This window comes from Theropithecus gelada, chromosome 3 (genome assembly GCF_003255815.1).
Source record: "Theropithecus gelada isolate Dixy chromosome 3, Tgel_1.0, whole genome shotgun sequence".
NCBI classification, from domain to species: domain Eukaryota; kingdom Metazoa; phylum Chordata; class Mammalia; order Primates; family Cercopithecidae; genus Theropithecus; species Theropithecus gelada.
The window spans coordinates 182,600,199-182,616,027 of record NC_037670.1 but is presented as its reverse complement, the minus strand read 5'-3'; the positions used below and the strand labels follow the sequence as shown (position 1 = coordinate 182,616,027).

General features: G+C 40.4%; 1 protein-coding gene across 2 annotated transcripts in view; it reads left to right on the top strand.

Annotated features, from left to right (window-relative positions):
• The window catches only part of NCAPG2 (non-SMC condensin II complex subunit G2), a 73,529-nt gene that overhangs the window by 6,752 nt on the left and 50,948 nt on the right, over positions 1 to 15,829 (top strand). For both annotated transcript variants that reach the window (XM_025380394.1, XM_025380395.1), the window contains 6 exons: positions 4,716 to 4,904; positions 5,258 to 5,372; positions 7,916 to 8,070; positions 8,667 to 8,801; positions 11,203 to 11,297; positions 12,708 to 12,777. In XM_025380394.1, the coding sequence (XP_025236179.1) occupies positions 4,716 to 4,904; positions 5,258 to 5,372; positions 7,916 to 8,070; positions 8,667 to 8,801; positions 11,203 to 11,297; positions 12,708 to 12,777 (759 nt within the window). The remainder of the gene's footprint in view (positions 1 to 4,715; positions 4,905 to 5,257; positions 5,373 to 7,915; positions 8,071 to 8,666; positions 8,802 to 11,202; positions 11,298 to 12,707; positions 12,778 to 15,829) is intronic.

Genomic DNA, 15,829 nt, shown 5'->3' with positions numbered 1-15,829 from the left:
CTTGATAAACTTTAAAAACATTTTAAACTTTTAAAATCCTTTATAATAACACTTAGCTTAAAACACAAACTCATTTTACTTTACAAAAAATCTTTCTTCATTTTATTTTATTTTAACTTTTATATTCGGGGATACATGTGCAGGTTTGTTACATAGGTCAGCTTGTGTCACGGGGGTTTATTTTACAGATTATTTCATCACCGAGGTATTAAGCCTAGTTATTAGTTATTTTTAGTTATTTAATTAGTTATTTTTCCTGATCCTCTCCCTCCTCCCACCCTCTACCCTCCAATAGGTGAGTGTGTGTTGTTCCCCCTGTGTCCAAGTGTTCTCATCATTTAGCTCCTACTTATAAGTGAGAACATGCTGTATTTGGTTTTCTGTTCGTGTGTTAGTTTGCTATGGATAATGGCCTCTAGCTCCATCCATGTCCCTGCAAAGGACTTGATCTCATTCTTTTTTTATGACTGCATAGTATTCCATGGTGTATATGTACCACATTTTCTTTATCCAGTCTATCATTGATGGGCATTTAGGTTTATTTCATGTCTTTGCTAAAAATACTTTCTTTATACCACTATTTGATAAGCTTTTCTCTATTTTTACTTTCTTTTTTTTTTTTTTTTTTTGAGTTGGAGTCTTGCTCTGTTGCCCAGGCTGGAGTGCAGTGGTACCATCTCGGCTCACTGCAGCCTCCGCCTCCTGGGTTCAAGCAATTCTCCTACCTCAGCCTCCTGAGTAGCTGGAATTACAGGCACACGCCACCACACCAGCTAATTTTTGTATTTTTAGTAGACAGGGTTTCTCCATGTTGGCCAGGCTGGTCTTGAACTCCTGACCTCAGGTGATCCACCGGCCTTGGCCTCCCAAAGAGCTGGGATTACAGGTGTGAGCCACTGCGCCCAGCCGTCTATTTTTACTTTTTAAACTTTTTTGTTAAAAACTAAGACACAAATACACATGTTAGCCTGGGCCTATACCAAGTCAGGATCATCAGTATCACTGTCTTCCACCTTAACATCTTGTCCCGGTGGAAGGTCTTCAGGGGCAATAACAGACATGCAGCTGTCATCTCATCTTCTATGATAACATTGCCTTCTCCTGGAATTTCTCTTGATGCACCTGCGTAAGGCTAGTTTACAATTAACTTAAAAAAATGTAGAAGGAATATACTCTAAAACAATGATAAAAAGTAAGTTTGTTTACACCAACATTACCACAAATGTGATTAATCTGTTATACTGTGATGTTTTGACAGCCATGACATCACTAGGTGATAGGAATTTTTCAGCTCCATTATAATCTTATGGGACCACTCTCATATGTGGTTTGTCATTGACTGAACTATTACTATGCATTGCATGACTATTTGATCAGAGATCCAAATGGGCCATGTAGAGATTTGGGAACAGAAGATTCTAGACAAAAGGGATGGAAAAGGCCGAGACTCTGAGGCAGGGCACATTTGGGAAGGTAAGGGCATGGACTTACTGAGGAGGAGGAGGGTGGCAGGGTTAGGGTGGAGAAGTAATTTCTTTCCTGTTGAAATAATTGCTAAGTTAAAAGAAAAGTTGCAAGAGGAATTCAAAGGAATCCTGAATACCCTACATGCAGATTTACCAGTTGTTACCACTTGCCACATTTTCTTTATCATTCTTTGTATTTACATTTTTTCTGAATCATTTGAGTCAGTTGTAGGCATTGTGCCTCTTTATCTCTAAACATTTCAGTTCATATTTTTCTAAAATAAAGATATTCTGTTATATAACCACATTAAAATTCTCAAAATCAGGAAATTTAACATTGTGGATAATCCTGTGAAATAACCGTCTGCAGCCTATGTCCTCTCCTCTTGAATCTGGATTGGACGTGTGTCTGCTTTGACGGACGGAATATTGAGGAAGTGGCCTTCAGAAAGTTTGGCAGCTTCTGCTTCCTCTCGGAGCCCCTGGCTGTCATGTAAGAAGTGCAGGATCACCCTCTGCTGGAGAGAGAGACCACACACAAAGGCTGGAGGATGCGACTGCAGAGGGAGACCTCACTAGTGGGCACCAAAGTGCCAGACATCCAACCCCCAGCCGCCACCTTAAGCACAGGCGACCCCAAGAGTGAGCATCTGATTCATGAGACGCAGTAAAACTGCTGCTTTATGCTACCAAGTTTTTTGTTACGCAACAAGACTTCCCCTGCTTCATACACATCGTGCCAATCACAAGAGAATACCTCCTGCTGGGCATATAGACTACAAAAAGGCACCTTTGCTGGGGCACAGGTGGCCAGGGCACTCACACAGGGAGGAGAGGGCCTGCAGGATGTCCACCCCGCGGGCCCCTCAGCCTCGTACACTCTGTACAGCATGGCTGCACAGCGTCTGCATCCTGGGGCTGGAGGAGGTTGTGGAGGGATGCCCACAGGCAGCTCGCCAGTCTGCACATGTGCTTCCTAACTGCTGGGCTTTTGTGTTGCCCTGCCTTTGCCCAGTGTCTCATGGCCCTAGAGGCCTGGGCTGTCACTGCTAATGTTGTGGCAATGACAGGCAATGACCACCCCAAGACCATGCTGGGGAGAGGTAGAACATTTTGATATTTGAACAGTTTTTGTCCCTCATCCTTTCCTTGCCCTTCCAGTCAGCTCTCCTCTGCCCTAGGCAACAGGCACTCATTTCTCACATCCCCAGCTCCAAACAGCCCTCAGTGAAGCTGGGTGTGTGTCTCATTTTGTTGCTGTAGTTTGTTACTGGAACCTGTCTCACTCATTTCTTCAGGGTTCATTTTTCAGGAAGGAGTTAACAGCCCATCCTAGTTTGTCACATAGGTGGATGGGCGCTGTTTCTTTTCCTTCAGGCTATATCCTTCAGCATACACCTCTAATAGATTTTAATAATCTGGAGGGTGTTATTCTTGCCCCTAGACTGTGAACTGAACTCAGGACACGATGGGACCTGATTCATCTCTGTGCCCTAACCATCAGTCAACTAATATTTCCTGATGTAAGCATCATGAATCAGCCCAGTCATTTCTCTGGTCACCTTCAGTCACCAGAGTTTGCCCTGAATAGAACATCTTAATCTTTGAACACAGTGGCTGTGGTCCATTACCCAGACTAGGGACCCCAGCACCAAAACTGTCCGTTAATGTACTGGAAAATTACCATTAATGGACCTAAACGGGCCATTAACTTATTTTTTCTGCATAATTGAGGTATAAAGAATTACTCAGCTGTTCACGATTGACTGTCTTGTCTATAGGCAGATCATGATGCTGTCTGAGGTCAGAAATTGGAGAGCTGGTCTGTGTACGTGATTGACAGGCAAAGGCCTAAGGAAAATGGAGAGCAGAAATGAAGGGGAGGAGGGTCAAGGAAACGAGGAAAGAGAGGAGATAAAAATGAACAAGCAGAGGTGGAAAAAGCTAGATGGAAAATAGAGGAGCACTAAGAAGAGGAGAAAACAAACGCCAGGGCAGGAGAGGAGTTAGGAGAGCAGGAAGAGAGAAGAGGGAGGGATGGAGGGCTTATGAGGTATCTTTACTCTCCATCTTACTGTGTTTTATGACCCTGACAGTTTTGAAGACTGCAAGTGGCTCTTTTGTGGCATAGCCTTCAATTTGCATCTGTTGAGGATCTGATTAAATTTTAGTGTGCGTTTTGGCAGGAAGTGCTTAGCAGTGTTAGGTCCTCGGTGCTGTCAAGACAGGAAGTGCATGGCGTGGTCTTTCCGTCCCTGTGTGGGTGGGTGTCCTCCAGGTCTCTTCTGGGAGCCTGCCTCTGTGGAAAAGTGGTGACACTGTAATGTCCTGCTACTCACCAGGCTTCCACCCACTTGTTTAGCATCTTCTGATAATTCTTGCCAGAGTCCGTAATTACTGTGACGGCTATAAAATAGTGATTTTCTAACCCTGTATTGCATCTGTATTTACTCACTGATATTCCAGAGCATGCAGGTGCTATTAATTAATGATTTGATATTTATTATCAGTATGCTGTCATTGATTTTTTCTTTTTAGAGGCAGGCTCTTGCTATGTTGCCCAGGCTGTAGTGCAATGGTACAATCACAGCTCATTGCAGCCCTCCCAGAGTGGCTGGCTTGGCCTCGTTGATGCTTATTTTATTCAGTTGGTTATAATTAATCACTGTCACTGTTTTGGTGCTCACATTGTCCCAAATTTGGCTAGAGGGAGTCCCTTTAACTGGATTCTATGCCCTTTTGATGAGGGCCTCTATTTGCCCCATCAAAGAGTAGGTGAGGTCATCTCAGATAAGAGGAAATGGGTTTAGAGGGTTGTTGGGGGAGATCTGAAATCATCTCATTGGCTGGTGGGAGAGAATGATACTGAGGGATGAGTAGAAGGTGGTGTTGAGGGCCCATGGGGGGCTGGAGTCTGTGGCCACAGTATGATTATCACCATTGTTATTGAACTTTAGCCTACTTTTGTAACCTAATTCAGGTATGGAGATGGTAGACATTCGGGTCCCTTTTAGGGAGGGTTTTGCTAAGTGGGTGAAATTTTTAAAACTCTGAAGATTAGGATACTAGGAAAGAATAGGTGGAGAATCCCCCTGCTTCTTCCCTTTTAGGAATGGATTTTGAATACTGCAACCAAATTCTTGAACTTGTAATGAAGTTAACACTTAAACTTTTCTTCTGATGACATTATGAAAAGGATATGGTTAATTTTTTGTATTTGAAATGTGACACTTGCTATTTATGTTACAGAAAGAGGCCTCTGATCCTTTCAGCCTAAATGAATTACTAGATGAATTATCAAGGAAACAGAAAGAAGAATTATGGCAAAGGCTGAAGAATTTATTGACAGATGTGTTGTTAGAAAGCCCGGTGGATGGGTGGCAGGTAGTGGAAGCCCAGGGTGAAGATAATATGGAAACAGAACATGGCTCAAAAATGGTAGTATTTGTTTTTCAAAAATAAGAAACATTTTTCTCTTTTTTTGTTAAAAAATAACTGTTCATTGTGTATCATTAAATTTTACATTAAGACAAATTTTGAAGTTAGAAGTCAAGAATTTTAGAAGTTTAGTCTGTTGTAGTTTTATTCACTTTTCAACCCTACTGTTATTAATCTAATACTAGATACTGCTGTCCTTTTAGGATGATTAACTTTTATTCAACTTTAATTCTTTTTAGAGTAAGCTAGAATTGTGGCTTGATTTTTAGAAAATTTGTAAGTGAAATTTCTGCTAAAAACTGATTTTAAGTTGATGATTTTAATTCACTCATGCTTTGATTTTTCATTTACAGAGGAAAAGCATAGACATAATTTATGCGATTACATCTGTGGTTCTTGCTTCTGTATCTGTAATAAATGAAAGTGAGAACTATGAAGCTCTACTGGAGTGTGTCATTATATTAAATGGTGAGTCGGTTTTGTTATAAATGGCATATTTAGAAGTGGACATTGAAATACTTGTGTCATTATATTAAATGGTGAGTCGATTTTGTTATAAATGGCATATTTAGAAGTGGACATTGAAATACTTGTTTTTGTTTCTGTTTTTATTTTTTATTTTGTGAGACGGAGTTTCACTCTTGTTGCCTAGGCAAGAGTGCAATGGCGTGATCTCAGCTCACCACAACCTCCGCCCCCCGGGTTCAAGCGATTCTCCTGCCTCAGCCTCCCTAGTAGCTGGGATTACAGGCATTCGCCACCACACCTGGCTAATTTTGTATTTTTAGTAGAGACCGGATTTCTCCATGTTGGTCAGGCTAGTCTTGAACTCCCGATCTCAGGTGATCTGCCCGCCTCGGCCTCCCAAAGTGCTGGGATTACAGGCATGAGCCACTGCTGCTGGCCTGAAATGATACTTTGTAAAAGGAAACTAGTTGTTTTCATGAGCATTGTTGAATTTAGTAGCAGAAGTGGTATAAAGGTATAGCTTTGCAGTCCAGTTCTTTTTCTTCAGTTAGAATAGGAGCATACTTACCTAAGGGCTGTCTTGAATACTTAGTTTATTTATTTTATATTTATCATTTTTTTTTTAGAGACAGAATCTCTCTGTTGCCTATGCTGGAGTGCAGTGACATGATCCCAGCTCACTGTAGCCTTGACCTCCGGGGCTGTAGCTATCCTCTCACCTCCGCCTCCTTAGTAGCTGGTACCACAAGCCCGTGCTTTTTGTTTTGTTTTGTTTGCTTTTTGGTAGAGACAAGATCTAACACTATTGCCCAGGCTGGTCTCAAACTCCTGGGCTCAAGTGATCCTCCCACCTTGCCCTGGCAAAGTGCTGGTCTTACAGGCATTAGCCATTGCATCTGACCTAATTAGTTTAAGCTCCATTCAGATGTTATAGATGATGAGATGGGCAGTACTCAGCAAATAACTGCTATTGTTTACAGGTTTTTCAGGGAAGTCTGACTTACTGGACCGGTGATCAAGAACTTCTTTCTAGGAAAATGCCTGATTATGTGATTACCACTGCTAGATAGTGTCAACTTAACTAAGAATTTGTGACATTGAATTTTTTCTTTAAGTATGTTGTGAACATAAGCTGAGGAGTAATTGTTGACTCCTAGGGGAGTTTTACTGTATTGAAATTTGAATGATGGTACTTTTCAAGTTTTAACAAAACGGTAAAACTGGTTATTAATTTAGGAGATACAGTAGTCTAAGTTAATGAAAATATTTGATTATGAAATATATGAAATTTTAGTTACAAAAGATGTAAAAATATCTTAATGATATTTAAGAAAACTTTTCACATACCCTCATCCCTCACTGTGCAAGTGTAGTTTCATGTGATAAAGTATCTCATCAAGCTTCTTATTCTTAACATCACTTGGATTTATGTATCTGTTTTATAGTACATTGTTTTATTCTGAATTCTTAAGTTAAAATACAGTTTCTTATTAAAAAGTCACCCCTAATCATAATGAAAATAGCTCCCAAATGCTTTGTGAATTTTACTATCAGTTTATTTGTATGGTCTGCAAATAACTAGTAAAATGATTAGTGCTAACACTGTAGTTGCTATCAACTTCCCAGTTAATTCAGGAGTGTTATATTAGTGTAATGACATTCAGATACCTACAGATTATAATTAATGAGCATTAGTATTATTAATTTAATTATTGAGCTTTTCTGTTAATAAAAGCACTGCAGTTTTTGTATTCATTATGGTAATTGCTTTGACTATTTTTCACCTCTGAGCCAAAATTTGAGGCTGGCACATTGAGGGACAGTAGTGGATTATTGATTGGTCAGTAGACCGGTCTTGGCTCTGGTGTTAACAGAGGTACCATTGTTGTTGTTACACTGAGGTTTGGTTAACCTCAGCGTCTGCCTTTCTAAAATTGGTGATGTGATTTCTCTGAGACTTCCAGTTCCAAAAATCTCTTTTCTTTTTTTTTTTTTTTTTTTTTTTTTTTTTGAGACGGAGTCTCGCTCTGTCACCCAGGCTGGAGTGCAGTGGCCGGATCTCTGCTCACTGCAAGCTCCGCCTCCCGGGTTTATGCCATTCTCCTGGCTCAGCCTCCCGAGTAGCTGGGACTACAGGCGCTCGCCACCTCGCCCGGCTAGTTTTTTGTACTTTTTTTTAGTAGAGACGGGGTTTCACCGTGTTAGCCAGGATGGTCTCGATCTCCTGACCTCGTGATCCGCCCGTCTCGGCCTCCCAAAGTGCTAGGATTACAGGCTTGAGCCACCGCGCCCGGCTAAAAATCTCTTTTCTATTATGTCTGTTGAGGGTCTTTTTATAACAATTGTCAAACAGTTTTTTAATTAACATTATTTGCATTTTATAATTAATGTATATAAATCTTTGGCAAGTTTTAAACATAAACTAATATTATTTACTTAGCAAAGCTTTAAATAATATATAAAGTCATAATACTCTAAACTGTTGAATCTGAAGTAATAAGAATTTGCCTTACTAATTGGAAAATTTCTGTGCTGTATTTTAGGTATTTTATATGCATTACCTGAGTCTGAACGAAAACTACAGAGTTCTATTCAGGATTTGTGTGTTACCTGGTGGGAGAAAGGCCTGCCTGCCAAGGAAGACACAGGAAAGACAGCCTTTGTCATGTTGCTTAGGAGGAGTCTGGAGACTAAGACAGTGTGTTCACTTTTTATTTTTTAAAGACTGGGTCTCTCTCTCTTGCCCTGGCTGGAGTGCAGTGGCATGATCATAGCTCACTGCAGCCTCAAACTCCTGGGCTCGAGCAGTCCTCCTGCCTCAGCTTCTCGAGTAGCTGGGACTGCAGGAGTGCACCACCTAGACATTTATTTTTAAATGTCTTCCTAACATTCTAAACCTGTGCTAGTCAATGTAGTAGCCACTTGCCACAGAAAGCTATTTAAATTTAAAGTTAAAAATAATGAAAAATTCAGTTCCTCAGTTGCATTAGTTGCATTTTAGTAGCTCTGCAGTGAAATGTGGCTAGTGTCTCCTGCACTGGACAGTTTAATCTTCATCGAGGAAGTTCTTGAACTTGCTAGATTTTTTATTATTTTCCCTGTGTTTAAAAACACGTTCTGTAGAGCTACAGGTGGCATTTGCAAATTTTAAAATCTGTTTTTATTTGTCATTATTTTTTAATCTTTGGTGAATCAACTAGAATTACCATTATTTCTGATATAAAATATACTTGATTTGAAATATGACTTTACTGTTCATTAAAAAAAGTATAACATTTTTTGTGTCATTCCCAGGGTGCAGACATATGTCGGCTTTGGCGTATCCATCAAGCTTTATATTGCTTTGATTATGATTTGGAGGAAAGTGGAGAAATTAAAGATATGTTACTTGAGTGCTTCATAAGTATTAATTATATCAAGAAAGAAGAGGTAAATAGGCGTTTGTTTTTTGATCTGTTTGTGAGCTGCTTCTTAATAGATGTTTCTCCTGTGTTCACATGGTTCCTGTCTGCACCATGTGTGGTGTTGCCATGAAGGTCAGCTTAGCTACCAGGAGCTTTTTACCGCACATCATTTTTACTGCATGGCGGTACTAGAGAAAACATTTTACAAGTCCTTGCTTATTTCAGCATTAAATTGGATGGTAACAGGTGGCTGTGTGAATCCTAGGGGAGCCATACTTGCATTTTAAATTAAGAATGATTAAAAATAAGGTTGAGAAAGCACTTCTCTATGATTGAGATCTGGCCTTCTGCCCTAATTCCATTTTCATTGCCATGTACTCAAAACTATCATCCCATAATATCCTCCATTTCTTTTTTCTACCCATCCTGTAAATCCAGAGAGGCTTCTGGCCTGTTGCTGCACTGCCCGTCCTGGGGTCAACTCCCAAATGAGGCTACTGAGCACCTGAAACGGGACCCATCTGAACTGAGATTGGCCATAAGTATAAAATACACATGGATTTGAAGATTTAGTGTGAAAGAAATGAGTATAAAATAGCTCATTAATAGTTTTTGTTATATACTTAATATAATAGACACTAGTTTAGATATATTGCTTTACATGAAATATATTATTAAAATTAATCTACTTTTGCTGATATGGCTACTAGAGAATTAAGAATTGCAGAGAGGCTCGCATAGTTCTTCTGTGTTAGGGGTCTTCTGCATTTGTTTACTGAGCGTCGACTACATGCTCAGGCGGGGTCAGTGGAGACTAGAACAAGCCTTTGCTTTTGGATGCTCATGGCACAGCAGGCACATCTCTGAGGCGGAAGGAGGAAGTCATTCCTTCTCCCTGAAGGAGGTGGAGAAGGGCTTCAGAGGAGGAGGAGGACCAGCTCTGAGGTACAGAGTAAGTTTCCTCCAGGTCTCACAGCTGCTTAGCGGAAGAGACAGAACTGGACCCTGGCGAGCCATCTGCGGTCTGCTAGACAAAGGGCCATGTGATTAGGACTGAGACTTTCAGCTCCCAGGGTCCTTGTTCACTGTATAGGTGGTGACCTTGGCCAGGCCTTTCAGCCTCAGTGTTTTCTTCTGTAAAATAGGAGCAACAGTTACTCTTTCACAGGATTGTTGTGAGGAACAGATGAGGTGATATGTATCAAACTGCAGCCCAGACTCCGGTGGGTAAGAACCCTTGGGGAGGGTAGGAACCCTTGGGGAGGACTGCCTTGTGCCGTCCTTGCTGTGTCAGCACCGTCATTATCACAAAGATGTTGGACACAGCCTGTGCCCCATACCTGTCTCCAGGATTGTCCCGAAATGTGGGGAGAGTGAAGAAATGAATGATGGATTCAAACAATAAACTACTTTATGTTGACTTATACATAAGGAGTTGATGAATCGTACTTGTTAACTTATATATGTGTGCAGATATATAACAGGCATAAATGTATGTATGTGCTATAACCCCTACCCTTTAAAAAAAATTGATGTCTCCTTTGAATTTAAGATATCTAAACGTAGTTTCCTAATCAATCATTAATTTGGTCAGGTCAGTTTCCAGTCATTCTGGGTAAACCATAAACATCTTGTACTGTACTGGCAGATTACTTCTAGTGAATATTGCTGTTTTTTCTTTTTTTTTTTTTAACTTGCCTGTTGTAAGCATGGTTACCCTGCATTTGAATCAAAATGTATTGCATTTCTGTAGGATTCCAGTTCTGTGCAGTGGTGTGCTGATAAGAGATAAAGGTGGTATTCACTGAGAGAATTCTTGATTGATGTATTTTGTGCATTCTATAATAGAGTATACATATTGTATGCATTTTAGGTTCGGGTATATAATCTAGTAGCATACATATAAATTATCATCACATGATGTATTTATGACTTGAAGACTGTGTATTTGGAAATTCTGACTTGACAGACACTTAACCTTTTAACTATATGAGTCCTCAGTTTTCTCATTTACAAATGAGAAGGTGAAATGAACTGGGTTATTCAATTCCATTCCCACCCACTTATGCTAGACTTAAAGCTTTCTTTCATTTGAGACTATGTAGCCATCCATGACAGAGCTAGAATGAGATGTTTATGCACCCATGGTTACTGTCTGTGGTCTGCATCTCTGCACCTGTGGTCCTTGAGGACAGAGGCGCTCAGTGTAGTGGCTGCTCGGCCCTGGGGAAGGAGGCTTGTGTGGCTCCTGGCTGTGCAGGCCCCACAGACAGCTCAACTCCTGCGTGTGCTTAGTTATAATTACACATGCCTCCTTTTTAGCAATAGCAATGTTTAGCTTACTAGACGTTCAAAGAATTGTTTGTTATTTGGAACTTTTTATTTGGTTGCAATTTAAACATTATATCCTCTTTTTTTATTTATAGGGAAGAAGATTTCTTAGTTCTCTCTTCAACTGGAATATAAACTTTGTCAGAATGATCCATGGGACCATTAAAAACCAATTACAGGGATTACAAAAGTAAGTGTTAAAAGTACTTAAGATTTCGTGCTGCTTAATCTGGCTTTGAAAGATTCTATTTGGTCTGACTTCTTAAAATTATAGTAATGGATTAGAAGCTTTAGAAATATGTCATTTATTATATACCATTGTATCACTGGGTAGCTTTTTCCTTTTATAGGAAATCATTCTTTTCCAGTATTGACCGCTGACATTGAGGTTTTAATTTGTGGTCGTTCTTTAAATAGTTAAAATAGTTTCCAGTTGAACCTTAGTCTTGCTCATAATAAAGCCACGTCCATGGTACTTTGAATACAGTGTGTGCTTTTTGGTTGAACGTGGCCTGACTGGTATGGCTTCTCGGAAGAGCCTGTGGAATCTGCAGGAGCAGCAGGGAATGTTGCAGTCATGCTCTGCCACTCCCTACATGATGGAGATGTCAAGTGTATGCTTGTTGTTTGCCAGGCACAAGGCAGAGTACTTCATTTGCTCCAGTGCTGACTACTTAGTCTGCATTTTAAAATTTAATCCTCACAACTCTTTTTTGAGGTAGGTTTTGGTTTCTAAATTTCCCAGTGTCAGGCAACTGTGTAAGTACCAAGTTGGGGTCTGATTCTGGATCTCTGATTGCAAAGCTCCTATTGTATACTAGATTGCTTTTTCATATTTCCTCATCTTCAGAATATCTGAGTTGAACTAATAGTTTTTTTTTTATTTTGAGGCGGAGTCTCGCTCTGTCACCCAGGCTGAAGTGCAGTGGCGCGATCTCGGCTCACTGCAAGCTCCGCCTCCTGGGTTCACGCCATTCTCCTGCCTCAGCCTCTTGAGTAGCTGGGACTACAGGTGCCTGCCACTGCACCTGGCTAATTTTTTGTATTTTTAGTAGAGACGGGGTTTCACCGTGTTAGCCAGGATGGTCTTGATCTCCTGACCTTGTGATCCGCCCACCTCAGCCTCCCAAAGTTCTGGGATTACAGGCGTGAGCCACTGCATCCAGTGAACTAATAGATTTCTAAGCTTATGATTCTTAAGTTGGTACTGGTATTTTAGGGCTTCTTGTACCTGAGGAATTGGTAGCGTGGAAAGTCCAACATGACTCCAAGTCGACAATTTATTTATATTTAAATATTTTTGACTTTAGAATTTGGTTCTGGGCTTATGCACTCATAGTTTCACAGAAAATAGTAAAGTTTTGGGTAAGCTTTGACTGAGGAGGAGGAAATAGTTTGTCATTTCAGTTTCCTTTCCCAAAACCTTCTCCATTTTCTACTTTTTGCTACAGGTAGATAACCTATTTCTGTAGATAATTTGCAAAGCACTCGTTAAAACTGAGTTTCTTCTTCACTATGGTTGGAAAGTAACTGAAATGATACATGTTGAAAGTATAATTCTTTAAATTTGCATTATAATTATTTTGATCTTTTAATATAGGTCTTTGATGGTATACATTGCAGAAATTTATTTCAGAGCTTGGAAAAAGGCTTCAGGGAAAATACTGGAGGTATTTTCATTTTTTTAAATGTTAACACTTATTTTTATTATATTTCAGTTACTAAATAAGTAGTCAAAGAAGGGTTATTTAAGATCCATGTTTATGCACTCTGTCAAAATAAAGCCAAATAATCAAAATTTGTTTGATGGGCAATCCAGTCACTTGCTAAGATGTGTGGTTTGTGGGAGGTAGGACTGTGCCCTTTCAGGTGGGAGGGAGCTCTGACCCTGGTCTTTCTAGCCACATGTGCTCACTGGGCATTTGGAATATGGCCAGTCTGAATCGAGATGTGTTGTAAGTTTAAGAAACATACCAGATTTCAAAGACTTCATATGGAAAAAGGAGAATATAAAATATCTTGGTACTTTTTAAAAATGTTGAGTGAATGTTGAAATGATAGTGGTTTGGATGTATTAGGCTAAATGTGGTAGTTGGCTCTTCGTGGGTTTCACATCCATGGATTCAGTCAACCAAGGATCAAAAATATTTGGGAAAAAAATCCATCTGTATTTAACATGTGCAGACTTTTTCTTTCTTGTCATCAGTCCCTAAACATACAGTGTCACAGCTATTTATATAACATTTTGTATTAAGTATTGTAAGTAATCTGGAGATGATTTAAAGGGTACAGGGTGTGTAGGTTATATGCAGATACTACTCCACTTTATATGAGGAGTTTGAGCATCCGCAGACTCTGGTATCTGAGGGAGGTCCTAGAACCAACCCCCCATGGATACCAAGGGATGACTGTGTAATATTAAAGTAATTTTACCTGTTTCTTTTGTCTGTTTTTAATGCAGCCACTAGAAAATTTAAAATTGCATCCGTGGCTTGCATTCAATTTCTGTTGGATAGTGCCATTCAGGAACTTCAAGTCACCTCTTTTAGTTACATTATTTTTGAGAATTTGAAGATACTTTCTTTGATTATGGGTAACTCTGGTGAATACATAGTATTTATGTTATGAAGATAGGGCTATGTAATTCACAATCCCAACTCAACATCCAGGCACCCTTTTGGACAAAAAAAGTATCTTTGTTTTCACTTATATTTTTCTTATACTAGGTTCTCAATCATTTTGTTTTTCTCTGAGAATAGAATTTTTACTCCAGGTCAGAAAGGAGCCTCTCACAACCCTGTGTTCTCTCCAGACTTTTCATTCCTCTTTGGAGGGCAGGCCCTGCACTGAGGGCAGAGGGAGAAACCTGCAGGATGCACAGAGGCTGCCCCATGTCTGGAGTTACTTCCATCCTCTCTGCTCCTCTGCACTACTTACACTTGATTTGTATTGCCAAGGTTTATCACTGACTTCTAGAAAACCAAAAGTAGGCTGGGCGCGGTAGCTCACGCCTGTAATCCCAGTACTTTGGGAGGCTGAGGCGGGTGGGTCACCTGAGGTCGGGAGTTTGAGACCAGCCTGGCCAACATGGCGAGACCCTGTCTCTACAAAAAAATAAACAAAATAAAAACTATTTGACTAGATGTATACAAAATTGGTACCAACAATGTGTATTTCTCAGTCTCACTCCATTCCTCTCTGCCCTCCCTCTCTTTAAGTTTTTCAGGCAAATTCCAGACATGAGATTTCATTTCTACATACTACTTTATTCATCTCTCAAAAATGTGCTTATGGAATGCCATTGTAATACCTAAAAATGTCACAGTAAATCCTTGGTATTTTTAAAAATAATCAAGCCACACTGAAATTTTTCCAGTGATCTCAAAATGTCTCCTTAGAGTTTTTTTGAATTAGGTCTCAAGAAGTTGCCCACGGCCGGGCGCGGTGGCTGAAGCCTGTAATCCCAGCTCTTTGGGAGGCCGAGACGGGCGGATCACGAGGTCAGAAGATCGAGACCATCCTGGCTAACACGGTGAAACCCCGTCTCTACTAAAAAATACAAAAAACTAGCCGGGCGAGGTGGCAGGCGCCTGTAGTCCCAGCTACTCGGGAGGCTGAGGCAGGAGAATGGTGTAAACCCAGGAGGCAGAGCTTGCAGTGAGCTGAGATCGAGCCACTGCACTCCAGCCTGGGTGACAGAGCGAGACTCCGTCTCAAAAAAAAAAAAAAAAAAGAAGTTGCCCACATGGCATTTGCTTGTTATACCATTAAAATCACTTACTCTAGAGCCTTCCTCCCTCCTTTCTTTTTTTTTAAATCTATGCCATTGGTATGTGAGGAAACTGAACGAGTTGTCTTGTAGAATGTCAGCATTCTGGTAGTTAGCGCTAAAGATTTGGATTCAACTTTTATGGCACAAATAACTTCCCAGGTAGTGCTGTGTATCTCATCTTTCATTGCAAGTCAGACAACGTGTGGTTGTCCCACATTAAGTGATGCTAAGTGACTTCAGGTGAAGGAAATATTTTCAAATATAATGGAGAAAAGGAACTTGAGCATCTGCAGATGCTCAAGTATTGTATACTAATACAAACTCTGGTTTGTATTAGTATTAACCCTAGGAACGTTTCCTTAGGTCCTTCCCCAAAGCCATAGAAATCCCGCTCATGTGTGAGGGCGGGCACAGAGTACAGGTACAGACTATAGGGTCCACTGGGGTTTTTTGCTACTGTGAGAGGCTAGGCCTTTCCCCAGTTGCTGCACTCTGAGTACCATGAGTGCATGGGGCTGATGAAGGGCTTCCCACACCTTCCTTGCTCAGCCCTTCTCAGTAGTGGCCCTGAAATATCTTATTTACAGTTTCCACCGTAGAGGTAGTTCTGTTTTTGTTCTGTGGAGGCTGTTGGAACAAATCCAGTCTTCTGAAGGTTGTCCAGGTCAGTGATGAGTCAGAAGAGGGGACTCCACACTCACCATGCACTCGGTCTCTGAAATTTGTCTGATTTGAACTACCCTTGAGTGGTAGGTGGAAGCTTACCTTGCCATTTGGCAAAGATTTGATATTTCATCAAATAAAAGAGAAGTGAAGCGTTCTCCTTAATATATGAAAACCAAAGGAATTCTAAGAAGCATGGACTTAAAATAAGAAAGCTTGGACAAAATGATCCAGGTTTTTTTCTCATGAAATGTAAGATGGACAGATTAGACTTTTTTTGTACTCCA